Source organism: Nannobrachium achirus (assembly GCF_963921795.1).
Source record: "Nannobrachium achirus genome assembly, chromosome: 8".
Lineage (NCBI taxonomy): Eukaryota > Metazoa > Chordata > Actinopteri > Myctophiformes > Myctophidae > Nannobrachium > Nannobrachium achirus.
In genome coordinates, this window is record NC_137817.1 from 37,583,175 (window position 1) to 37,609,558 (window position 26,384).

General features: G+C 42.6%; 1 protein-coding gene across 1 annotated transcript in view; it reads left to right on the top strand.

Moving 5' to 3' along the window:
• sgsm2 (small G protein signaling modulator 2) overlaps positions 1-26,384 on the top strand; it is a gene marked incomplete at its 5' end in the record, with an annotated part of 113,855 nt that overhangs the window by 68,077 nt on the left and 19,394 nt on the right. Inside the window, 10 exons of the mRNA XM_080732294.1 lie at positions 5,915-6,082; positions 7,538-7,605; positions 7,917-8,065; positions 8,966-9,100; positions 13,153-13,277; positions 14,006-14,073; positions 19,019-19,182; positions 19,838-19,967; positions 20,394-20,528; positions 26,027-26,201. Coding sequence (XP_080588420.1) covers positions 5,915-6,082; positions 7,538-7,605; positions 7,917-8,065; positions 8,966-9,100; positions 13,153-13,277; positions 14,006-14,073; positions 19,019-19,182; positions 19,838-19,967; positions 20,394-20,528; positions 26,027-26,201 — 1,317 coding nt within the window. The remainder of the gene's footprint in view (positions 1-5,914; positions 6,083-7,537; positions 7,606-7,916; positions 8,066-8,965; positions 9,101-13,152; positions 13,278-14,005; positions 14,074-19,018; positions 19,183-19,837; positions 19,968-20,393; positions 20,529-26,026; positions 26,202-26,384) is intronic.

Here is a 26,384-nt window from a genome sequence, read left to right on the forward strand (position 1 = left end):
GTATGTTCAAAACCGTTCGTTTTGTATTCATGATTTCAAAAATGATTTAAAATAGTGAAAATAGCCGATCTACAAGCATCTGCTATTTTCACTAGTTTTGTGCGACAGTCTTGTATGATGAAGCAGGGTTTTAATTTAGGAAAAACGTACAAATCGCAAACTTGGAGATGCAAGGTTTCCGCCGGACAGTGACAATATGCTGTGTTCCCAGCTGTGCTGTATCAGCCTGTCTTATAGTAGGCAGAGTGAAATGCATTGTGTGTCCCGTGCGTGACGCGCGCGCACGTGTGTGCAATGTAATTGTGCTGGTGTATCTCAGCAAGCATGTGCATGAGGCAAGCCAGTGATTTTTTTATTTTATTTTTTAGTGGTGCTAACCGTTCCAATTCGTTGCTTTGTGTTTTTCACCAAGTGTTTTTCCGATGGGTTCTCCCATTGGATGATGATGACATAAGCTTTACAAGGGTTTTCTCATGGGGTTATATAACTACACATGACATGGCGTCACAGAATATCAGTATTTGTTGATACCATGCGAGTGAGCAAGTGCCACTCTGACATCACAGAATCCCTTTTATGCAGAGTTTCCTGATGTCATCCCACAACCTTAATTAGAATCGCCCGTGTGTTTGTGTGTTTGTGTGTTTGTGTGTGTTTCCATCTGTAACTCCACGTTCAGCAGTTGTTCAATTGTCTAAAAAACATAATACAAAAATCAATAACGCATGTACCTTGCCCAACATCAACTTTATCACCTTCAAATGTGTCTCTACTTCTCATAATCCCCAAATGTTTAAAATATTTCCCCAAATTTTGGCCTGTAGGCGGCTTTGTCCTGTGATGCGATTTACATCACAAATGGGCGTCAACAAGCGTCTGTTTGCTTCACACCAAGGGGCTGTAGGCTAGTCAGTATTAATGATGCCCTGTTAGAGAGATCCCTGCGATGCCAGGGGTAACAAATACCTTTTATGTCCATATATGGAGATATGGAGATCAGTGTGATGCCAGGGGAACAAATCCCTTTTATGCCCATGTATGGAGATCCCTGATGTCCACAGCCCTGATGTCCACATCACTGTGGCGCGACCTGTGTTGCTTGTCGCCCTGAGGCGTCTTACTAGTAAGCATCAATACCACGATATATCTTTCTGCCGTAAGCTGAAGACCTCTTTAAACTCCACCTTGGCCCGTATCACTTGCTGTAGCACTTGCCCTAGCCTTGATGACCATGCAGTCTTATGCAAAGTTAAAATGTCATTTAGATAGCATGTTTTAGGTTTATTTGTTGACCTGGCATCCAATAGTTTGTATAGTTTCAATGTACACATCACCAGTAAGACGCCTAAGGGCGAAAAGCGACCTCGGCCTAAAGGACGGAATTCGCACAGGCAACCCATTTTGAGCCTGCAGAGAGCCATTTTCATTGAGCGGTGTTGTGCAACACAGTATAAATCAAGCTTAAGTAGAACTATCATCTGTATTCATTTATTCATTGAGATGCTCTGCACCTCTGACTTGCATTGCAGCTGCAGTAAGCAGTTTGAGTATTGATATGCTATCAATTTGCGAGCCAAAGTTTCCGTTTTGTTAATGTCACACTTCCTGAAAGAAACACTCAACCCACCACCAGTGGTGGACATGCCAAACATAACAATAACAGTAACTTTAACTGGAAAATAGCAGAATTACAAACTCAAAATGCGTTATGAGCTTGTACAGTAGATGTATATGTATATAGGGCTGAAGTTTAATTAATGTAGGTTTTGTAATCTACAAAGTAACTAGTAACTAAAGTTTTCAAATAAATGTAGTAGAGTAAAAATACAATATTTGGATCCAATATGTAGTGGAGTAGAAAGTATTTGAAATTGGAAATACTCAAGTAAAGTACACATAACTCAAAAAGGTGCAGTGCTTTAATAAGTAAATGTAGTTACTTCACACCACTGCCTGCAACCAGCGTGCAGTGCAGGTGTGACTGCACACTGCACATCCTTACGTGTTCTTTGGGGGAGAAACATATTGAACAGAGATGATTTGCCTGAAGATTTAAACCACACAATGGGACATGTGGACAGCCAGGGAATGTTGGTCATTTCAATGTGAGAAGAATGGGCATGTTCATACAAACATGTCGTGTTGGCTCCCCAAGGAAATTCTGAGCAACAGCACTTACGAAATGTACCCAGTTCACATCCCCTGACTACAGTTTGTCATCCAAGGTTTGGGGTAAGGCAGGGGTCTTCAACGTTTTCAGGCCAAGGACCCCTTTGTTGAGAGAGAGAGATGAAGCAGGGACCCCCACAACCTGTTCATACAGTAGATTCCATATAGTTTCATTGTTTGACAGCACAATCATTAGTGTCTTTTGGATTCGTGTCAATTTGTGTTTTCAGATAACCACGTGAACTGTCAATACTTAACAAACTTGACCTTTCACTCTGTACTTAGTCTGCCCTTTTTCCCCCTCTACACCAAACCTCTTTGCCAAAAATAGCTGATCTTCAAGCTCACGACGCCTCTCAGTGCGAGGCGTTGTGAGCTTGTACTTTAGATCTGCTATTTTTGGCTAAAGTTCTCAGAATATGGACACTAGGGTTCAAGTGTTTAATATAAAGATTTGGAGGCCCCGCTGTTGTAACTCTGAGGACCCCCTATGGGTCCCGGACCCCCTGTTGAAGACCCTTGGGGTAAGGGGCATGTGGGGTCCCGGAACCCCTGTTGAAGACCCTTGAGAGGTAAGGGGCATGTGGGTAGGATAAGGGATGGGGTGAACATACATGTGCTTTGGGGGTGGGCTGGAAGAATTGAAATTCAGCTCATGTAAATGTCCCAGCAGAATTAATCATCATGGCATATTCCTTGTCATATACACATTGACTCGTTAGCTCAGGATGTAATCACCAGCCACCGTCGGTTACATGTTGACATTTGTTGACATTTTGGATCCACAAATATCCTAAAACAATTAAATGCTGCCTGGTGCTGTACAGCAATACACCGTACGGGAAACGGATGTTTCAACTCATTGATACATGTAATGGTCTCCGGAATCAAACACAGATGATGCTGTGGTTACATTAATGAACAGATGTTTAGCAAGAGCCATATTCCGCCATTTACGTCTCAATGAACGTCAAAACCGTGACATTTTTAGCAGGAAAATGACTTCCCTCAAAGGTTATTTCAGATCCAACTGATCAATTCTTGGAAGTAGCGTGCCCTAATACTAAATAGATGATGCTTCTCTTAACAGCAAAACCATAGATCCCTGGATGAATCTTGAATTCATGTTTAAATAATGATTATATTTGCTTCTGTAGCAATGGTATTAAAACCTGTCTGTTGACAAAGTGCTTGCATTATAATTCCACATCTAGACAACAGTATGCTAGCTAGTGTTTCATTGAAATTCCATAACCTCAGAATGTCTATTGTCTGTGATTTTATGTTTTATATATATATATATATATATTCATTTTTACATTACACAGAAATATGATTTGTCAGTGCAAAGGTAAGAGTAAAAAAATCATTTAAGTATGAATGGGAATTTCTTAAACACCATAAAATGAAAGTTTAGGTGCACAGGTTGTCACGATCGTTTTGTGTAATGCAAACAACAGCTGCAGTTCGATAAGTTGTCATCACTGCAGCTGATAAGTTATCAGCAAAAAAAACATAAAAAACTCAACACCTGTTATATGTAACATTTTATATAATTTTGCTTAACAGAACCAAATGTAGTACAGCCAGTGAACATCTACAATTCATACAATACACTATTACTATTACAGACAGTATTTGCTAACTAGTAATTATAAATATAAATAGAATGTTTTAAGAAAACCTTTTGGTCTACACACCAGTTGGTGCATGCAAAATTACATCACACTTTCCAATTCTTATCAGCTAAACAAGGGGTCTTCAACAGGGGGTCCGCGACCCCTAGGGGGTCCACGGGGATACTGCAGGGGTCCCCGAAATTGTTGAAAAAAAAAAAATATATATATATATATATATATATATATATATATAAAACCATGATTCTATCCCCTTTGAATAGATTGTATACATGATTATTGTGCAATCGACAGATCTTTAGTAATAGATTGATAGTATTGACATTGGTTCTCAGTTAATAAGTTATGTTTAAAAATGGCAGTGGTACGGCCTCTTGTACATGCATGTTTAAAATAAAATAATAAAAATCTATTATTTGAATAGCATAGTACTGAATGCACAGTAATATGTTTATACACATGAAACAATTTAATTCATAAATATACAATGTTGTAGCCCCCCACCCTGGTGTGTCTATGCTCCATCTCCCCATCAGTTTGGGGGTCCCTGGCCTGAAAACATTGAAGACCCCTGAGCTCAACTATATACATAACTTGATAACCATAATACACTTCAGCATTCAGTCATGCCAAAAACGTAGACACACTGTGGTGAAGAAGACATCATTCCAGTGAGATGGAAGGATGGCTGTTGTTGGTACTGATCTGGAGGAGATGAATTGCTTCTGCTCTTTTCTTTCTATTCTCAAGATACCTCTGTCTTTCGGTCTCTTCACAGCAGCGCCCCTCCCGGTCCTCGGTAGATTCAGGCAACACACATCCACATATGCACACCCAATTAGTTGCACACACAGAGGCTGGGGGATTGCAGGCATCGTGACTGCGGTACGGTAGCCAAGCCCCTACACTACACACACACACACGAACGTACGCACGCACGCACGCACGCACGCACGTACGCACGCACGCACGCACGCACGCACGCACGCACGCACGCACGCACGCACGCACGCACGCACGCACGCACGCACGCACGCACGCACGCACGCACGCACGCACGCACACACACACACACACACACACACACACACACACACACACACACACACACACACACTCTTCAGCAAGCACATACTGTACTGTACATGCAATTTGGTGATTGGTGGATGTGTCTGATTGTGTTGTAGAAGATACTGTAAAGAGTCTGTTTGTCCTAATACACCTACAGTACTCTCACTAAGATCAGACACACACTGATGTGCCCAGACTACCCTCCTCATATCCCACACTGTCCCAACCCTAACCCTAACCCAACAGCATTCACATACCTTATATTGATTGCCTGTTCGTTTTGTAATCACAATAACCATGTTGAAGTTTTGTTCTGATCACTTGGACACTTGGCCCAGTGTCACAGCACTGGATCTTCATAGGCAGGTGCCACCTAGCAGTTAAATGGCCAACTAAATCTTTGTTGTGAGGGCTTCCTGATCAGTGAGAGCCTGGTCCTCTGGAACAGTGGCACTGCTGGTTCTCTATTCTATTCAGGTAGCAGTGGAGTATGTTTGCTCAAGTACTGTACTTTTACTTTACTGTAATACTTCCAATTTTCCAATACTTTTACTTCTACTGGAGTAGAAGTAAAAGTATTGGAAAATTGGAGGCAAATATTATACTTTTACTCCACTACCATTATTTGAAAACTTTAGTTACTAGTTACTTTGTAGAATTTGATTATTATTAGAAAACATACCATAACCACTTCAGCCCTATACACATTTTGGCCATTTATGCAACACATTTTTCGTTCATTTTATACATTCCAAAACATCTGCATAATGAATACTTTCTACTTTTGGTACTGTACATTTTGATACCAACACTTTTGTACTTTTAATCAAGTCAATTTTGAATTCCGGACTTTTACTCGTAACAGAGTGTTTCTACATTGCAGCATTGATAGTTTTACTTACCTTTTCCACCACAGTCAGTTGGTTGCAATAAATCAGTTCAAGGGGGAATACAGGGGTGTACTGTAGATGCATGGGCTTATGTTTTGTGTATTGATGGACCCATTCTGTCTTGACCTTTGCCCTTTAATGCTGCAGGAGAGCCCAGAGTGTTGGTCATGAACCTCTCAGGAGGCAGGGCTCCACAACGTCGAGCCGCTCACCCCAGCCCCTCTCCGCCCAGGCCATCAGACACATCTGGGTTCGCATCGCCCTCTTCGAGAAAGTCCTGGACAAATTGGTACAGCACATCGTAGACAACTCCAGGTGAGGTGGACTAAATCTTTTACTGCCAGACAGTGACAAGCGCTCGTCACGTGTCGCATAACGCCACGGCGAGCATTCATCAAATCCTGTTTTGGTGCCAGACTGAGCACAGGGGAGAGGGGCAGGTGACTGCCGTTGCCACAGCAAGCACACATGCCTGTGCTGGAGTGTTGTGAAACCTAAACAGAAATGGTGGATTGATATCCTTTCTGTGTTATTTTTGCGGCCCTGGATCTACTTTCTCCCCTTCCTTGTTGATTTTGGGTGAAAACGGGGTACATACTGGCTCTCTCTTAGTACTGGAGATTCGCGGCCGCCTATTTTTTCCCCCCGCGACTCTATGAGACATGTAGCCGCAAATTGCAACACTCTGATTGTATTAAACAACATCAAATTCAACAATATTGGGGCTGTATGGAAAGCTTGAAGTATCCTCTTTCTATTTGCAAAGTGTTTGTTTCATAAAAACCCAGCATAGACATGTTATGAGTTATATCTGTCAATAAATCCGAGCAGACTTGTTTTTTTTTCTAAGTGTTGAACTTCAACACTTAGAAAGCCTCCTGTATTAGGCTATGTGATATTTAGAACCAGGTGGTACACAGGACCGCGGAGTGACTTCCCACGAGCGCTTCCAAACTCCAGCACTTATAAAAAATAATCACCTGAACTGAATTTCTTGATAGAAAGTATCTCATAACATGTCTATGGTGGATTTATCTATCTAGCAATGTGGATTTATTTATCTAGATAGCAAAAAACTGTTTTGATGCATTGGGAGCCTATGGGAGGTATTGCAACCCTAGATTCAACCGATTAAAAAAAATCTAGTGTTGCAATTTGCGGCTATGAGACATGCGGCCTTCTTTTACACAACACCGCGGCTGGAAATAATGGATGGATATTATTCTATATTGATGGCAGGGAACAAACAATAAAAAAGCCTAGCTTTGGGAGTAAAATAGTTAATATAGAGCTCCTTGCCTCATTGCCTAGAATAAAGGAGTCATTCATCTTAATTGAGAATGCTAAAGAACGATGAGTCGCTTGAAACCAATTGAATCTTTCAATGAAAACCCATCAATTCTCATTAATAACTTGTCTTCATCATGCACTTGTTATGTGTGCTATCTGTAGTGCCGTGTGCTATTGTTCAATGCCACTCAAGTTTGCAGAGCCCCTAATATAACAAGTGAGCATCTGAAACGTGAAATGCCAGTTGTGAGTGCAGCTTCGTGAGGGCTTTATTGTGGAAGCTAGTGTCCCTGCATTCTGGACTGTAATCAGTGTGTGTGTGTGTGTGTGTGTGTGTGTGTGTGTGTGTGTGTGTGTGTGTGTGTGTGTGTGTGTGTGTGTGTGTGTGTGTGTGTGTGTGTGTGTGTGTGTGTGTGTGTGTGTGTGTGTGTGTGTGTGTGTGTGTGTGATTCCCATGTCTGTCTTTGTGTCTTTATGCAGTAAATACTATGAGAGAGAAGCTCTGATGCATGACCCCGTGTATGGGCCCATCTTGGCTGCTCTACTGGGTGAGTTTATCAAAGCAATATTCATAAATGCTATATAATCGTTCCAGAGAAGGTGGATGCCCATCTATATAAATCACCTATTGATTGTAATGTCTAAGGTTATAACTAAGTACTACTGAAACGGGTACTGCACTGGGTACTCTAACAACGGGTATTGCATCCGTTGGGGCATTCATTCCCAACTTGCATCATTCCTGACTAACATTGTGGTCTAACGGTCACCGCTCTAGTTATATACAAATAAGAAAAATGAAACTCTTCCAGTACATTTCATACTGTGGCCACCATTGTGTGTATGTGTATGTTGTCAGTGGGGCCCTGTGCTCTGGAGTACACCAAGTTGAAGACATCTGACCACTTCTGGACGGACCCTTCTGCAAATGAGCTGGTCCAACGCCACCGCATCCATGGAGCTCACCGAAGCCAGGATGCCTCGCCCAGCCGCAGGCCTGCTCTGGGGGTGAGGGGAAGGGGTGGTGGGGGCACTTCTGTGGGACTAGTCAGGAGGTGTATGAGTGTTTGTGCATTGCATGCGCACACACATACGATAGGCGATCGCAATAGTTATTTTTTATACAGTACATACAACATTTCAGTCAGATAACTAGAGACCAATAATAGCTTGAGAACATTTTATCAATGTAAAGTGTGAATATTATATTTAATCTTGGCGTTCAGGTTCTGCTTATACTACATTACTCCCTGCTCAGCACATAAGCAGACAACCATTTAAGAGCAGGCATATACATCTATAACAGCCCCCCCCCCCTCCAGGGGAACACCACCCTTAAGGAAAGCAGAGCCTACTGGTGGTGCTGGGGTGGTGGTGGTGGGAGTAAACAAAGTAAACAAAGTAAACATCAGTGGCAACACTGGCAATACAACAGGAGGAAGTACAAAGATCAACTGCTTGACACATTACATACAGTAAAACTCCCACACACATCGTCATTGTCGGGCTGCACATCGTCATTGTCGGGTGGAAACGTTTTGTATTTATTTATTTTGTATTGATTTAAAATAGTGAAAATAGTCGATGTGAGGCATTGTGTGCTTGTAGATCTGCTATTTTCACTAGTTTTGTGCGACAGTCTTGTATGATGAAGCAGGGCTTTAATTTACCCAAACACATACACATTTGAAACTTGGAGTTACGAGGTTTCTGCCCGACAGTGACGACATGCATGTTACTGCCTGAATTAACTTCGCAGGCTACGTATCATTTGTGAATTTAGGCATTTAGCGGGCACTTACGGGTAACTTACTTATGTCCAAGGTCATAAACGTGTCATGAACCGTGTATGTGGTCTGTGCTCTGTCAGGAACTCCTTTCTAATCCGCTCTGTCTTCCGGTCTGTAGATCCGTAAAAGGCAGTCCAGTGTCAACATGTCCGAGGATAAGTTTGCTGCCTCTGCCAGGGAGTACGTGGAGTCGTTGCACCAGAACTCTCGCACACACCTCCTTTATGGAAAGAACAATGTGTTGGTGCAGCCGGTAAGAACATATTCTCTCTCCACTCTCTAGATTAGAACAAAGTGTGGCCAATTGGAAAGGAGAGGAAAAGTCAATAACGAAAAAAAGGAGTTATAAAGAAGAAAATAAATGATATTGTCTTTTGGGCATGCCATTATTGCCAGAAATTGTGAAAAAGAACAGATCTACATCTACGTTGTATTGTGAAAATATATATATTATATCTTTTTAAGGCATTTCCACACTGGAACTCCCTCAAGGACCCCTGGGGGTCCCCGTTCTCCACTTTGAGAACCAATGATCTAGAGGACCAGTTTAACGTTTGTAGCACCCAACTGCAGACAGTACTAAAATAGTCTATTCACAGCTTCTGCCATATATCGCACATGACATAAACATAGACTATGTTCCTGTTAATAGCTTTATTTTTAGATTGCATGTGATGTTTAGATTTTCTCTATGGTTATGAAAATATGCTTACTTACTTGAATAATTCAGTCCAAGTTCATAAGTAGAGTAGTAATTACAGTTAATACGTTTTTGGGGGAATATCTTCTAGTAAGGAGACTTTCCAAATCAATCTGCACTTTATAATGCACTAAAGCCTGTTGATAACAGATCTTGGACAAAAAAATTAAAGTACCATGGATTTCACTGTGTTGGATTACCTACTCTGTATCTCAATCATGTTTCCAGGCTCGGCAAGTTTATTGTCATATCCTAATTTTGATAGATTGATTAATTGATTATTGAATACTTTATTAACACTTTTGGAAACAGTATGGCATTCAATTAAATGAATGGATTCAATAATGTCTTTGAAAATCTAAGAAAACAGTATTACTCGAAAAAGTGCTTCTCGGACCACAGGTCTCCGCCAGGTCAGGTAGGTTATTGTAACTTTGTGCATACAAAGTTTTACAAAGATTGGTGCAGTTACAGGTAAAAACATCGGCCTGTTATAGCACCACCATGAGGCTGATTTTAACAAGTGGCATTTCTTCCTCAGCCTTGTTCATGGAAATGGAAAGCACTCCTGCAAACGTGGGAAGCCAATCAAGGAATAAGAAAAGTCTGAAAGACTCCCTTTGTCTAATGTCTATAGAGATACTGTGTACCAATTTGCGTGATGTTTGGACAAAATCTGTAGGAGTACAATCTAAAAATATATATACATGGCCTATAACAGGCCCATGTGAAAGAAATTGAGGCAGAGGTTCTGCTCTAGCACCAACGGAGTGTGTGTGCACAGTTGGCTGCGTTCAAGCCAACGGTGCCGGAAATTAGCTGTTCACATACACACACACACACACACACACACACGCACGTTAGTGATGCGCGGGTCAGGGTTTTTTATGGACCGCGGGTCCTGCACACTTACATTTTCTGACCCAGCCCAGCCTGCCCCACAGCACAGGATCAATTTTCACAGCCCAGCTCAGCCCGCCGTCATTAAATACATATCAAATATGTCTTTGAATGTGGATTTATTCCATCCATCACGGAAAGGCAGCCAAATCCCAACCGTGCGAAAACAGAATGGCATCATTAGAGAAGTGATGATGAGCACATTACTTTACAGTGCAGTGCAACAGAGCCATATAAAATATATTTCGAACATGCAATGAAGCAATGAACCTTTTACTACATGACGGCATGACATGCTTATTTTAATTGACAACACTCCTGTATGGTCTATGCACACGGAGCACGACGCATTACAATACAATTGTTGGTGATGTGTAGGCACTGTTCAAGAATAGGCATCACTACACAAACTGACACAGCTACATCAATCATGGCTCACCTCACACTGCTAAACTCCCATTAGCACATAATTGGTGCTTTGAACGCAAACTGCACACCTAGTAAGTAGTAATTTGCTATCCATACATAGCTACAGGTCGCATAGAGAAGCTATTCCATAATTAGATTCTATGTTGTTGTTCCTTCTCTGTAATTCCTCCCCTTCTCCTCATAATTGAGGCATGTAACGCTGCCTTCTTTCAGGGTCTGCATCACATCGTGCCATGACTGATAGTAGCACCGTCACGAATCTACCCTTTTGTTGCAAACAATGGCAGCATTCCCTGACAAAGAAATGCATACTCTTTTAACAATTGATTGATTGATTGAATACTTTATTTGTCAAAAAATGTAATCAGCACGGGGGTAGTAAAAAAATTGGGCTAAAAGGATAACCCCAAAAAGTCCTGGAGACTTGTTTCCATTGTGGTCCTATTTAATCGGTTCATCAACAGAGCATATAATACTAATACATGTCAGGAGGACCGCTCAATTAATATCACAGAACTCCACTTGTAGTTGTAGTTCTGTGTTTTCCGATGCAAGAGAAGAAAGGTGCGCACAGTGCACATGCACTGTAGCTCCCAGGCACAATCTTTAATGAGGACAGGAATAAAAGTATATAACTTGATATTTGCACTTGTCTCTGCCAGGCCGGACGGCCAAAGGCCAGAGACCCATGTCCCTCTGGGTGTCCGTGTCTGTGGCCGCCTGTCCCTCTGTTAACAGCCGATCTCCAGTTGGACTGATCAGCGTGAAAGAACCTCTGCCCAAATTGAGGCAGATTCTTCACTCCTACATATTTTGTCCAAACCTCACGCAATTTCATTCCTCGACTTAGTGGGAATGTGCGCGCCATATTTCACAGAAATCCCACGCTGCGTTCACGATTTTAGGCATTTTATTAAAAACGGACCAATCCTGCAAACCTTGGAAGCCAAAGTCAGTCAATTACGATGGAATATGAAATATATATATACAGATCCGTCTTGATCACATGACTATAGACATACTGTGTACCGATTTTTGGATGCAATCTGAAGGAGTAATATTAAAAAAATGTTTTACATAATCCAGATCCATCCTGGTGGTGCTATAAAAGGCAGATGTGAAAAATGCAGGGCAAAGGTTTTAACTTGGCTTCTTAGGAGTGCGCATACAAAGTTTTACACTGATGAACAGCCCATGTGAAAAATATGGGGCAGAGGTTCTGAATTGGCATCCAGTGTGTGCACAGTTTGGCAGTGACCGGGCCACTGGCGATTAGCTGGGGACGGACGGACGGATGGACGGACGGACAGACAGGGGGCAAAACATAATCTCGACCATGCCTTTGAGCCTGGCGGAGACAATAATGTGTGCATTAGTTGCAATTAAGGATACTCGGCACACAGTATGTCCATGTGCAGATTGCAGAATAGATGTGTGGATGATCATGTGCAGATTACAGAATAGATGTGTGGATCATTTACTGATTGTAGTACAAAAAAAGTATCGCTGTCTCCTCTTTGCCAAGATCTTTCAGGGAATGTTTAATAAGCAGCCGGTCGCGATGCCCACTCCGGATGCCTCCCACTGGGCTTGTGCGCCCTCTGACTCTGTGCAGGATATGACACATTGGATGGTCCAAACCACATATATTGCACATACTGTACAATACACACTGCAGCAACATAAACATAACCACACACACACACACACACACACACACACACACACACACACACACACACACACACACGCACACAAAGAGCTGAACCTTTCACCCACACACAGAGCCTTGGCATGCCTGCAGAGATGGGCTCTAGCAGACCCATCCCTCTCCACCCCCATCTCTGCTGCCTACCTTCTTCTTCTCTGTCTCTCTTCAACTATTTGTTTTGTTGCTGAGCTTCTGCCCCCATACAGCTGAAGTGATGCATTTTTTCTACAGTACTGTTTTGTCTACTGCAATGGACACATGTATACTTTAACCAACTAATTCAGCCCCTTGTTGATAGCTAATGCATATCCTATTATATAAGATATGCAATGATATAAGACTTGGCCTGTTGGGCAGAAACGACATATCTTTTCTGTAAATGAATGTCCAACTTCATCATACAAGAGCATTGCACAAAAGTTGTGAAAATAGCCGATCTGCAAGCTTACAATGGCTAGTGATGTGAGGCGCAGTGCGCTTGTAGGTCGGATATTTTCACTATTATGAGCTGTATATACTGTATGCGTGCATTTTTGTAATCTTGTGTCCTGTGCTTTCCCCACAGAAGAAGGACATGGAGGTGCTGCGTGGCTACCTGTCTCTCCATCAGGCCGGAGATAGCCTCACCCTCAAGTGGACACCCAACCAGCTCATCAACGGCACACTGGGAGACTGTGATCTGGAGAAGAGGTAGCACAATTAGCCTTACACCCGAAATATCCTTAATGTAGCAATGCATTGACAAAACTACATTTGCAGTGTTTATTTTTGGATTGGTTTTCAGAAGATTTCACCAACATAGCACCCAGTCTATAACGTCTGGGTCACACCGGGAATGGCAACGAGCAGTCGAGCACCCATGCATGGAATTTACTGTGCATCGTACAGGCTACACCAGGCATGTGGATAGCACGTGCAATGTTCAGAAATAGGAATGGAGTCAAAATTGTCCCCATACACGTACAGTATATTTTGTTCCAAAATGACAATATATTTTTCTTCAGGCGCCGCTTGGCCACCTGATTCATGTTAGAATTCCGTGCCCTCAAACGAAGCTTCGAACTATTTGGGTCAGCCCTACAAATGACCATTTGGGACGCAAAGTATTTCCGTGTTAAGCTGGATGACAGAGTGTGGAGTGAGTGAGTGAGCAGAGATTTGGGTATTGGAATTTGGCTTATGCCTAACCCAAACCTTGATGTAAGGACTGGGAATTGAACTCAGGTCTCTCGCGTGGAACAGCTTAAAGTAGAATTGGGGAGATATTGGACTTTTGGTCATCATGCAGAGGCTCTAAGCCACTCGGCTACAATGTTTCACTCCCATGTTCTACCTGCTTTCCCCCTTTTCTTTCTTTCACTATTCTTTCCTCTACCTCTCCATAATTGACCCTCCATGTTCTCTTCTTGCCCCCATAGTATCTACTGGGACTATGCATTGACCGTACCTTTACGCCAGATAGTGTGCATCCACTGTCACCAGAGACGTGAGTACACAATCACCTCCATCCCATTCCCACAACTCTGCGGGATGTCATTATTACATATTGCACCCATTATCACTGCCACCAGCGACGTGAGTACACCAGCACCTCCACCCCATTCCCACAACACTGTGGGATGTTTTTACACACTGCGGTCATTATCTCACAGTGTTTTAGCCAATATCAGTGGTCAGTGGCATTCTGTCTCAGGACTGAGGGGCTGTCATGTGAGGGACAGTGTTTAATAAGCGCTTGTCACATTAAGCTATCGATTGTCCGTCTTTATAAAATGTTCATTTCCTGCTAGAACGGAACAGGGTGCAGCAGAGCAGGAAGCAAGGGTCACTACTCTTTGTGTTTAATTTATCTCTGTGACCCCTTCTTCACCTCCAACGTTCTGTCACTCTCATACATTGTGTGTGTGTGTGTGTGTGTGTGTGTGTGTGTGTGTGTGTGTGTGTGTGTGTGTGTGTTTGTGTGTGTGTGTGTGTGTGTGTGTGTGTGTGTGTGTGTGCGTGTGTGCGTGCGTGTACGTGAACTATCCTTATCTGTCTGTCAGTGCTTCCTTCCTTCCTCCCTGTTTCGCTCTCCCCCTCTGTCTGTCTATCCACTCCTACAGATTTTATCCAAACATTACGCACACTTGTACACACTATCTCTATAGTCATGTGATCAGTACAGATCTGTCTGATACTTCATATTCAAATCGAATATTATATTGGCCAAGCTTGGCTTCCAAAGTTTGCAGGAGTGCCTCGTTTTGTACAAAATGCCTCAAATCATGAACGCAGCATCCGATTGCCGTGATACTTTGCACATACATTCCCACAAGGCTGAGTAAGAAATGGCACTCTACATGTTTCAAATCAGCTTCATGGTGATTCACAGGCAGATTCACATGTTGGCTTATAACTTTTGAACTGTAGGTCATACAATTAAAATGATTTTCCCCATGGATTCCATCGATTATTACGCAACTAAGCCACACCCATTTCCATCTGACAAGTTTTTTGCCATGTTTTGTGTTTACCATGCGTTTTCACACACTTTTTGCGACTACTCCTACCGATTTTGTCAAACCTCACCCAAATTGGTATACCATATCTCTGCAGTCATGTGATCAAGATTTATCTGTCAGATTTTCTGATTGACTACAATAGGCTTTAAATGTTTTTCTGGAGGGGCCTGTTTTGCACGTCATGCTACAAGCACAGCTGGACCGGTTGACGGGAAATATATTGCACTTACAATCCCAGTTGGCCAATTAAGAATCTCCAAACTCATTTTGCTTTCCGATCGGCTTGTAGGGGTGGTCCTGTTTTACACAAAATACCAGACATCATGAAGGCAGTGCTCGATTGCTGGGAAACTTTGCATGCACAGTCCCACTAATTCCCACAGAAAGAACCAACATACCAAATTCTTCAAATCTCCTCATGGTGGTGCTGCAACAGCCCACTTCACATTTGGGCCTCCCTCTTTGAACAGTAGGTTGTGACGTACAATCAACACATTTCTTTACCAGGATTCCTTGGGTCATGACGCAACTTATACTGTAGACCCTGTTTGTACCAGATTACATTTTCTTCAAAACACACTTACAGATTTTGTCCAAAACCCACACGAATCGGTACGCATGATCTCTGGGGTCGTGTGAGTCAGATTTTCTCAGACCCCATTCCAATTCACCCTTTGTTAGCCTTCTGGTTGGTCCCTGACTGACCAACCAGCAGGCTCTATCTGCCTTGTCCCGCCCTGGTTCCGCCTTTTTTATGTTGACACTGGGTGAAAAGATAGATTATCGGACCGGTATACTACATTCTATGACAGTATATTCAGTAAATAAACCGGCATAAACATGAGGTAATCAGCCAGATATTCAGGAGTATTCAGTTCGGTATATAGCCGTTTTGTACCACTACTTAAGTATTCGTGAACCCCTGCTGTGGCTGCTGTCAGAAATCACACCTCAGAAGTCCCAGGATTTCTCACTGGTGGGAGGGAATTTTTCCCCCTCCCTATACCTGCATTTTCACTGAGCATGTGCACTAAGCCAGTTGTGATTGGCTGTGATCTGTGGGTGGTGTGTGTATGTGTGTGTGTGGGGGGGGGGCACCCTGGGGGGGAGGGGGGGGGGGCTTTATGAGGGGGGGGGGTATTCATGGACCCCCCATCCACATTGGGGGGGTCCATTATATTTTATATATATTGTATATTATTGTATATTTATATTCTAGTTAATCATTATTCAGTATTCCAATAAAAAAAAAAAAAAGCAAAATAGCAGATCTACAAGCTCAAAATGTGTTGCACTGTGTGACATAGAATTAATTTATGAACAAATAGGCAAAAATCTCAGGTAAATTGTTTTTATTGAGAGAAACACAACTAAAACAGAACAGTTTGTTGGAAAGCATAACATTGTTACAAAATCTTTAGATGGTGCATACATGGTGTCAATTACAATTGTGGGGGTCCTTGACATGAAACATTTGTAGAAGAAAAAGACAACAACAAATTGTTAAAAAAAAGGTAAAATGGTGGCATAAAGAATGCAGGCCAGTGATGGCCCCACCTCGTCTGGCCATCTCTTCCCGGTGGAGGTGAAACGTTCCACATCACCCGACCTAAAATACAAGGAAAACACAATTAGGATTTATTTAATTGTAAATCTACAGAAAACAACACAATTCAATATATATGAGTGTGTGTGTGTGTGTGTGTGTGTGTGTGTGTGTGTGTGTGTGTGTGTGTGTGTGTGTGTGTGTGTGTGTGTGTGTGTGTGTGTGTGTTTAACTGACATGTTGTAGGAGTTTAGGCTTAGGCCTACCTGTTAAAACTTCAGCATACATTGGTGAAACCAACGTCGGCCAACAACATGGTTCATGTGGAGAACAGACACACTGTTAATGAGAAGAAGAACGTTAGTTGGCTATGCTTATTTGGACCAGAAGACACCCCACCCCCACCTCTTTAGCATTACAGTGACAAAGGGGTCAGTGGCTCTTAACTGTCTAAAATAACTTAAAGTGAGTTCTGTCTCTCATGCCACAACTGTAAAATAACTGCAATTAAACAATTTGTTAAATTAGAGTTAGTACAGGAACACAAAAGTCTTACAAACAGTTCCTTGTACAGTAACTTACACTCATTCTTTTTGGCTTATCTTGGCTTCTTGGCGTTCATCTTAAGGCATCCTGCAAACAGCATAAAACATAATACAGTATGTCATAAAGGTACACATTTGGTGAAACTATGGGCTGACATTTGGATAGATCTGCCAAAAATAGCAGAGGCTTACAACAATTGTTATATGTTGTGAGCTTGTAAAATGGCTATTTTGTTGAAGAGATTTGGTGCAGGGGGACAATAAAAAATTGGCCATGGTCAAACAATGCATGCAATGCAATGTTTAACTGGTTAAATAAAAGTGGTTAAAAAGGCCTCCAGTCCACAGTTTGAAAGAATTTGCCACTGATAAATACAGACAATATGATGTGAGAACAAGCAATACAACCTAATGTAATATAATCTAATCAACATTTGTTGTCCCTCTAATTTGGCAGAAAACAAAGAAGAGATTAAGCTATTGCATAGAATTATAGAATTATATTTGTTGCAACTTACCAAACAGTTTTAAAATGATCCATTCATTTAAGTAGGGCCTACAACCTCTCCTCTCTGTCTATCTTCTTCACCAAGCAGCACCAGACTGCCAGACTGCCAGGCAGTTAAAATTCAAAGGTGGTAGCAAGACACCTGATTGGTCACATTTTCACACTTACAAGGAAAGTGATTGGTTAAGACAGAAAAGGAAGTGCCTACAGAGGGTCCTCCAACTCTTTGCGGGATAGAACGTTTTCTCCTTCTTTACATTAACCCTTTGAACCCTAGTGTCCATATTCTGATAACTGTAGCCAAACCTAGCAGATCTACAAGATTGTTGATCGGTTATTTTCAGCAAAGAGGTTTGTTGTAGAGGGGAAAAAGAACGGACTAAGTACAGAGTATAAGGTAAAATGTATTAAGTATTGACGGCTCAAGTGGTTAAATAACGCAACAGGGACGCTTCGAAGGCATTTATAGGCGCGAAGAACGTTGAAGACCCCTGACTTCGACTAAATGAGGTTCCAGTCAATTTGCATGCCATTCCTGTACTATACAATACTGTACAATACTATACTGTATCTCTTATGATGTTCAAAAATAAAGACGTATTGTATCATGCAACTGTTTCTAATTAGTCATCATTGAATGTCATTATAGTACATGAGATTGCAAGTTTCTACTTCTTACAACAGTGTAATTAATAAAAAAAATCTTTTTGGAAGGGGGGCTGTTTGCCCTCCTCCCCTTTCTTTAAACAAATAGTCAATTTGTAGGTCAAAGGAATGAACCAGACCCCCTGGTGTGCCTTTGTCTAACTGGGGGCAGTATATCACCTATTATCACTGAATACAGAGGAATATGCCAGAATATCCCTCAAAAAGTATATACCCAATAATGTCGGTTTATGCCCAGTATACCTGTAAATAAACTGTCATATTCTCTACCAGTATATGTCAGATAATCTCTCTTTTCACCCAGTGTGAATTAGCTAAAACATAATTATTTTAGAAATAAAAACATTTAAAAACATGCTGATTCACTATGCTGCCACTGAGCAGCTCCAATTGACTGAAACAAAGTTTGAAATTAGAATTGAGCCCACAGAATAACAATATGAAGCAACTGAATTAACATGGCAGTGGATGGAATGTCCCACCGAATGTCCCTCCAAGACACAGCAACCAATGGGTGTGGAGAGGGGCAGGACAATGGGCGGGACTTGACAAAGGGTGAATTGGCTATGACGGCCTTCCAGAGTTTGCGGGCCCTGGGTATAGGCAACCCGGCCTGGCGGAGACCTACACTTTTCCAGTTAACCATCTTTTCCTCTCATCTGTAGCGGACTGTGGCGGTACCTTGGTGATGGTCAGCCAGGATGGGATCCAGAGACCTCCTCTCCAGTTCCCCCCTGGAGGCCACCTGCTAGCCTTCCTATCCTGCCTGGAGACAGGTCTCCTGCCCCGGGGCCAACTGGAGCCCCCCCTCTGGTCCCAGAGAGGAAAGGTATATGACCAGTGGCGTCAGTTCAGAAAAAGCTAAGGTATGGCAACATGACTGGTGTCTTGCACGCGCGCAAGACACCAGTCATGTTGCCATACCTTAGCAACAGGCATGTTACATTTTATTTTCCCCCCCGTTTCTGCGGTTTCTTGGGCTGGATATGGCAGCCTGGAACGGTTGTTCAAGTGCAGCTAAACTTGGCATGTTAGTGCCACAATTAACAATAATGCATTGCACCTGTGCAGCTGACCTGCGGAACCGGGGAATATACCATTCTGTCAAGATGGAGAGAATACAAGTGTGGAGAATATAATTATACCTTGTTAAAGTGACCATTTTGTTAAATTTTGCATTTGTAGTTATTTTACTGTAATTTAACAACATAATAACCAGCACAAATAGACAAAGAGACATCCACGGATTTAAAAGTAACTTTTATTTCCCCCCCTGGACCCAGGGTATGGCAGCTGCATACTCCTGCCATACCCAATTGACGCCCCTGTATACCCTCTCTAGTCTTGGTAAACTGTCTCTGTTCTTGGAGCACTTTTTTTTTAATAAGCTACATAAAATATAAGATCGCATAGATAGCTATTGGCCAATACTAATCAAATAATTGTGTGTAATTGATGTATATTTTGAACTGTGTGTCCTGCAGGGCAAGGTGTTTCCTAAGGTGAGGAAGAGGAACAGTAGCGCCAGGCTGGTGGAGGACAGGAACGGAGATGAGCAGACTGCTGCTGACTATGTGTTTCGCATTGTCTACCCTGGACATCACCAAGACTCTAGTGAGTAAAACACAAACACATGCACATACGCGCACGCACGCGCACATACAGATGTATATAGTATACTCTCGAAGAACTCAACATGAGAAGCTGTTAATGCTGGTATCTTTTTCTGTGCCTCAAAGTTTGTACTGTATGTATGAATGAAGTGTGTGCGTGTGTGCGTGTGTGCGTGTGTGCGTCTGTGTGTGTGTGTGTGTGTGTGTGTGTGTGTGTGCACGCGTGCACGCGTGCGTGCGTGTGCACTTGTTCGTATATGCTTGTGTGTATCTGTGAGTGTATTGTATGCGTGTGTGCTGTGAATTCTCAACAGCATATCGTTGCCTTCTTTTCACAGTCTGAATGTAGTCGTATGTCCCTCCTGAGGCCTGTTGGGGGCGCTCTTGTCTAACTGTGTTCTCTGTTGTCCCGCACTGGTGCGAACAGTCACCATAAACTACCACCACACCACGGGCAGCCGCCCTCCTTCGCTGGACGATGACGAGGAAGAGGAGGACAGACTCCACGCTATGATCTCAATGATCTGCTCGCGGAACCTCACAGACCCTAATGTCATGAAAGGTTTTTATCACCTGAATGCCCCCCTCACCCCCAATCCCCCCCCGCCCGCCCTACCCCATCCCCACTCCCCCTCCTCCTCCTCCTCCTCACCCCCCCAATAGACCTCAACCGCTCACTTTCAGAACGGCTCTGTGTCCCCAAGAGAATCTCCCATTCACTCACTCCATAGAGTTTTCAGAAAGTCCTTATATCCGTGGTTTTCAACTCTTTTCATATCAAGGTCCATTATTTATTGAGCCACGGACCACCATTTGATGAGATTTAGAATATTTTGTTATCGTTGGACACAATTCCATACTGTATTGATGTGGTACCGTAGGAGAGATAACAGGCAAACGTTGATCAAAATAACAATTCTTTAATTAAGTAATCTAGATGTTTAATGATCATTTAACTGAAAAATTAAACCAAATTGGACCTGTACGGGTCCATTTGGTTTTATTTTGCACTCTCAAGAGTTACAGATCTATAAGGGTCCATTTGGTTACCAACTATCCATCATTTAGCTGAGGACCACCTGGAACCCCCTCAAGGACCACTGGTTGAGAAATGGTGCCTTATAAGTCTTGTACGTTCAATCAAGCCAACCAGGCGAAACAAGCGTCTTGATTAACCATGACCATAAAATATTCGATTCTGTATAAATAATTGGAAAATGCAAAAAATAGTCTTAACTTGCTTCTGTTTAACTTTAATCATCGTCAATATTTCCATAGTAACGCGAGCTCCACCAATCAGAGACATTGTTGCTATACATTAGGATTGTGTGGCAGAGTGACGTGACGTCTCAACTTAAACATGTTTTTCTTAAAAAGTGATTGCATACAGGAACATACTGTATATTGTTGGCATTATATTGTCATTATATATTGACATTATAGCTGTAAAATTCTCTATGGAGTAAATGAATGGGATCTCTGCTTTCAGAATCTCACTGTTGAGCTCTATACCCGACCCGTTCATTATTACATCATGCCCCCATCCCCCCCTCCCCCCCGTGGCTCTGTCTATGTGTGCTGTGCTCCTAGCCAACCCCAACAGTGCACGATGGGAAGGGTTAGCATGCGGGGGGAGGTGGAATGGGGGAGTGATTTTTAACCTGTTGATTTGATGTGAAACATCAAATAATTTCAAAGCGGCCGTGCATATTCATAAAACCTTTTGAAGGCAGGTGCAAGACCCAAAAACCAACAGAGATCAAAGGCAAAAAAGGATGTTCGCAGACTGTAGCTCCCTCAGGTGGAGTTTATCATCCAAGAACAGAGTGATGTTTTTGAGCCAAAGCTCTTGTTGTGACTAAATTGGATTGACAGACGTCTTCTTGAATACATCTACGCTTGTCATGTGATCATCGCCTGATGAAACCCGCTGTTTAACCCTCAAATACTTGGAACGCGCCCCAGTCGCGTTAGATTTGAACCACTTTAACCATTATTTTATGCTTTAACTATTGAAAAATAGCAGATATACAAGCTCACAGCGCACCGAGTGCCGCGCTTCGAGCTTGTAGATCTGCTATTTTTTTTTTATCGTGAAAATGTGTGCAAGTCTTTGAATATCTTTGACCCGATCTTTGACCCGACTTCTACATTCTTCCTCTAAATCAGCTGTTCTCAAACTTTTTAAGGACCCCCATTTTACTTTTATTTGGCCACAGACCCCCATCTCAAAATATGTTGTTCCAGGGACCCCCCATTTTTACTATTTTTCAAAAATAGCAGATCTACAAGTTCGCAGCACGGCACTCGGTGCCGCGCTGAACTTGTATATCTGCTATTTTTCAATAGTCCCAGGCCTAAATGGGTTAAACCTTAGCACAGAAGTGATATCAGCATGAGGGAATGCTCAAATCCATTTGAGCAAATCCATTTCTTTACTTTTAATTACTCCAAGCAAGTCAATAGTTAATTAAGCCACACTACAAAGCCACTAGAATCGTTTATTTTTTTATATAAATTACAACTACAATGTGGATTCCGTCTTGGTAGAGCAATAGAAGTTTAGTCCCCCACACTCTTTGATGACATTTTGTGGATAAAGGGATTAATTTGATGAATAGTGATGGAATTGCTTTTGTCACCCAGCAGCAATAGCTAGTCAATATGAGTATGCATATGTTTGCCAACCAGAAGAAATGCTTTTCTATGGGTCAAGAAGTGTAGCACTTTATGATTATTATCTACTGGACCATATTATGCACCACAATCTCATTCACCCATGACTAATTGCATGATTAATTGAAAACTTTAATTTTATTTTATCTGATGCCAGAATGCTCTTGTGAATTGTGTTAAGCACTCAAACGACATTTCTATTTATAACACACACACACGCACACGCACGCGCGCGCGCACACACACACACACACACACACACACACACACACACACACACACACACACACACACACACACACACACACACACACACACACACACACACTGTGAGACAACTGTCCCAAGAAGTCTTTGTCTTATTGGGGTCTAAAACTAAAGTGCCGTTCCCATTTTTTTATAGTCGGTCTGGACACTGCCATCCACTTTTTCCACAATTTTTAAAACTATAGCCTAGTTATAGTTAAAGTGCTCCCTTAATGGTTCAGGACAAACTTGCATTGTGGGAGCAGGAGTGTTGATCAGAACCAAGCCCCCAGAACGGCTTGTAAATATTGAAGCAGCCGGCCCCAATGGCCAAAGCTGGAACAGCAGGCGGGGGGGAACTACAGTACATGCACGAGCATAAGAGCGCGCCACTGGGATCTACATTAGGGTTCAATGGACGTCGAGTGACGTTGGTGACGTAATTACGTCTCAACGTAACACATTTTGGCACATCCAGATGTGCCAATTTTTCCCCACAAAACGCCACTGAGCAACTTGCATTGAAATGAATAGCTGGGGGCGGGGCTATCCGCTCTCTATTATATATATACTCTATGATTAGAACGCTGTTTCTCAACATCTGGGCCGGGGCCCAACAGGAGTCCAAATTGACCTTTACGAGTCAGTAACTCTAACCTGACTCTGCCAGATGGTGGCATATTGAGTTCCCAATCCAGCCTCCATCTGGAGCCGCTCAGAGATTGGTGCTACACCAAACATCGCCGGTTCAAACCAATCAGCGGCAGCTGCGGGCGGGATCTGAGCGAGACCGGGTGTGACGCGATCGAGTAGCGCCTGTTGCAGGTGCAGTGTAGTTCTTTCACTATTTCACTACCAAGTCGCTGCTGCTGTGAGCCTATTTTTTCAAATGCACTTCACGTCGCGGTCCCCCGCGCCCCGCATTTGAAAAAAGAGGGTCTGCGTTTAGAGTTCAGCTACTATACAGTACGTCATGCAGACACGTCAATATGCGTGACTGTGATAAACAGACGTTCCCAATTCCCATCCAGTCACCTGCCAAATGGCTTAAAAAAAGGAACCTGACAAACGTCTCATTTCTCTTTTGGGTCACGAGCTAAAAAGTTGCTTGTCTAGAAGGTACTGTATGCCATGGAGCAGCACCCCTCAGCACTGTTGGATCTAGATTGTTTGGCGCAAAATATTCGCTTTGATAATTTGCTCTGTGTCCTTTATTTGACTTGATGTCATTCTGTTTATCTTTTTTTTCCTTCCCCCAACTACACCCTTTAATTTCTGACTTGCAACATGCTCGACAGTTCTGCATGGATATATGCACACGTTTTATTGTTATTGTTTATATCGATTGTTTATTTTATTTTATTTAAAGATGTGCTGCGTTCCTTGCTCATTTGTGATGGAATATGTCTCGGTCCCCTTCTCTCTGTTTCCTTATTTCGTTTTCTAAATCAAAAATGTCCCACTCTCTGCTTTTCCTTGTTCTGTTCAGTTCTCTCTCCTATGTTTTATGCGTTTTGTTTGTTTGTTTCGTTTGCTGCAATGCTGTTCACTGTAATTCTTCACTACTACCCCCCCCCCCCCCCTCACAACCCCTCCCCCCCTCCTCCACCCCTCCCCCTCTCACTATGATGACTATTTGGTCCTGTGGGGTTCCGCAGTAGTAGAGATGTGGCCGTTCTTCTGTGAACTGGGGGTTTACATTATTGAACCCCCAAAACTATCACCGGTCGTTTGAACTCGTCTGCAGTTCCAAAAGTAACCGAATAAGAGAGGGGCGCAGTCCAAAACGGGCACTCTCTCCAGCATTTTTTACATTGACTTCTTTTCTGTTTTCCTTTGTTCCTTTCCTATTACTATTATTATTATTTGGGGGTTTTGGGAGGGGTCGGGGGTTCATGAATGACCAAAGAGCAGCTACATATTTATGACAGGTCATCAGCTCCAACCTGAAGAATTAAGGTGAAGAGCATTTATTTGATGCTGATATATATATATATTTTTTAAAGGTTTTTCTTCCTTCCCTTCTACTAAGTGGTGTCCATTTCTTGATTTAATTTGTTTATTCGTCAGTTCCTTTGGGTTTCTCTTGTTCTGTCTTTCTGCATCCAGCATGGCCTAAGTGTCCCTTCCCCTCAATCTCCACTACTCTTTAATTTAAACTATCCTTCATATGTCTTCTACTGTATACTTCTCTCTTCTCTCAATCTCCCTATCTCTGTCTGTCTGTCTGTCTCTCTCTCTGTCTCTGTGCACTGAACAAGCATGTATGTTCCTCTGGCTGCTTCTCCCTCCCAGAATGCAATGCCTGCTTTCCAGCTTTACGCTTCGTAAACTGCCATTTCCAGTTTCCTCAGTATCCTCGTGTACAGTAATATATATGAGTGGCTATCCAGCTGCGTTTTTCTATCCACTGTAGCAACTTTGTGTCACAGGAAACGTTTTACCTTTTGCTTTATATTCAGAGTTCAGCTGAAGTACATGTTCATGTACTGTATTTTCTGGTTGAGCTGAGGGACCTACTTCATAATATGTGAGCCGTTTTACCGTCACTGTCGGGCAGAAACCTCGTATCTCCAAGTTTCAAGTTTGTAAAGCCCTGCTTCATCACACAAGGCCGTCGCACAAAAGTAGTGAAAACAGCCGATCTACAAGCACACAACGCCTCGCGATGCGAGGCGTTGTGTGCTTGTAGATCTGCTATTTTCACTAGTTTAGTTCATTTTCAAAACGATAAATACAAAACAAAAGGTCTTGGACATACAAGGTTTCCACCCGACACCGACGATACACATCACTGAATGTGGAGTGTCTACTGATCAGAAGAGCATGTTGCAGTGATGCTTCATGAGATGTTAAAGTTGCAACTTTTAGAGATACTAAAGAGCTTAAAGATCAATACCTAAATCAACTTGAATCCTAGAATTGTTAGTGCAGGACATTAAGATGACTGACTACACATGTCTCTTTAGTAATGAGAGACCTCTGTCTTTCTCTCTCTCTCTTCCGCTCTACCCCCCTCTCTCTTTCTCCCTCTCGCTCTCTCTCTCTCTCTCTCTCTCGTACACGCTCTCTCTCTTTTGCTCTCTCTCTCTTTTTCTCCTTCTTTTTCTCTACTTCTCTCCTCCTCCCCGGTTCCAGACCATGGAGAGATGCTGGACGCGCAAGGTTTTGGAGGCAGTCCGTCGTCGTGGCAACACGCTGAACTAGCCAGCCACATGTCATGTCTGTCCTGCTCCACCGGGGGCAGCAGTGTGTCCTTTGACTACCCAGCAGCAGGCTGTACCTGTTCTCATGACCAGGCAGATATACATACGTACGCTTACATTACACTGCTACTGTACATGTACAGTACACACACATCATCAGCAGAGGAAGCCGCCTTACAGTCTCTTAAAGTTCAATTCATGAACAGTGTTGTTTTTGACAGAAAATGTAGATTTAGGTTTAGTCATAGTCTTTTGAATGAAATATCATTTAGTTTTAGTTGATTAAATAT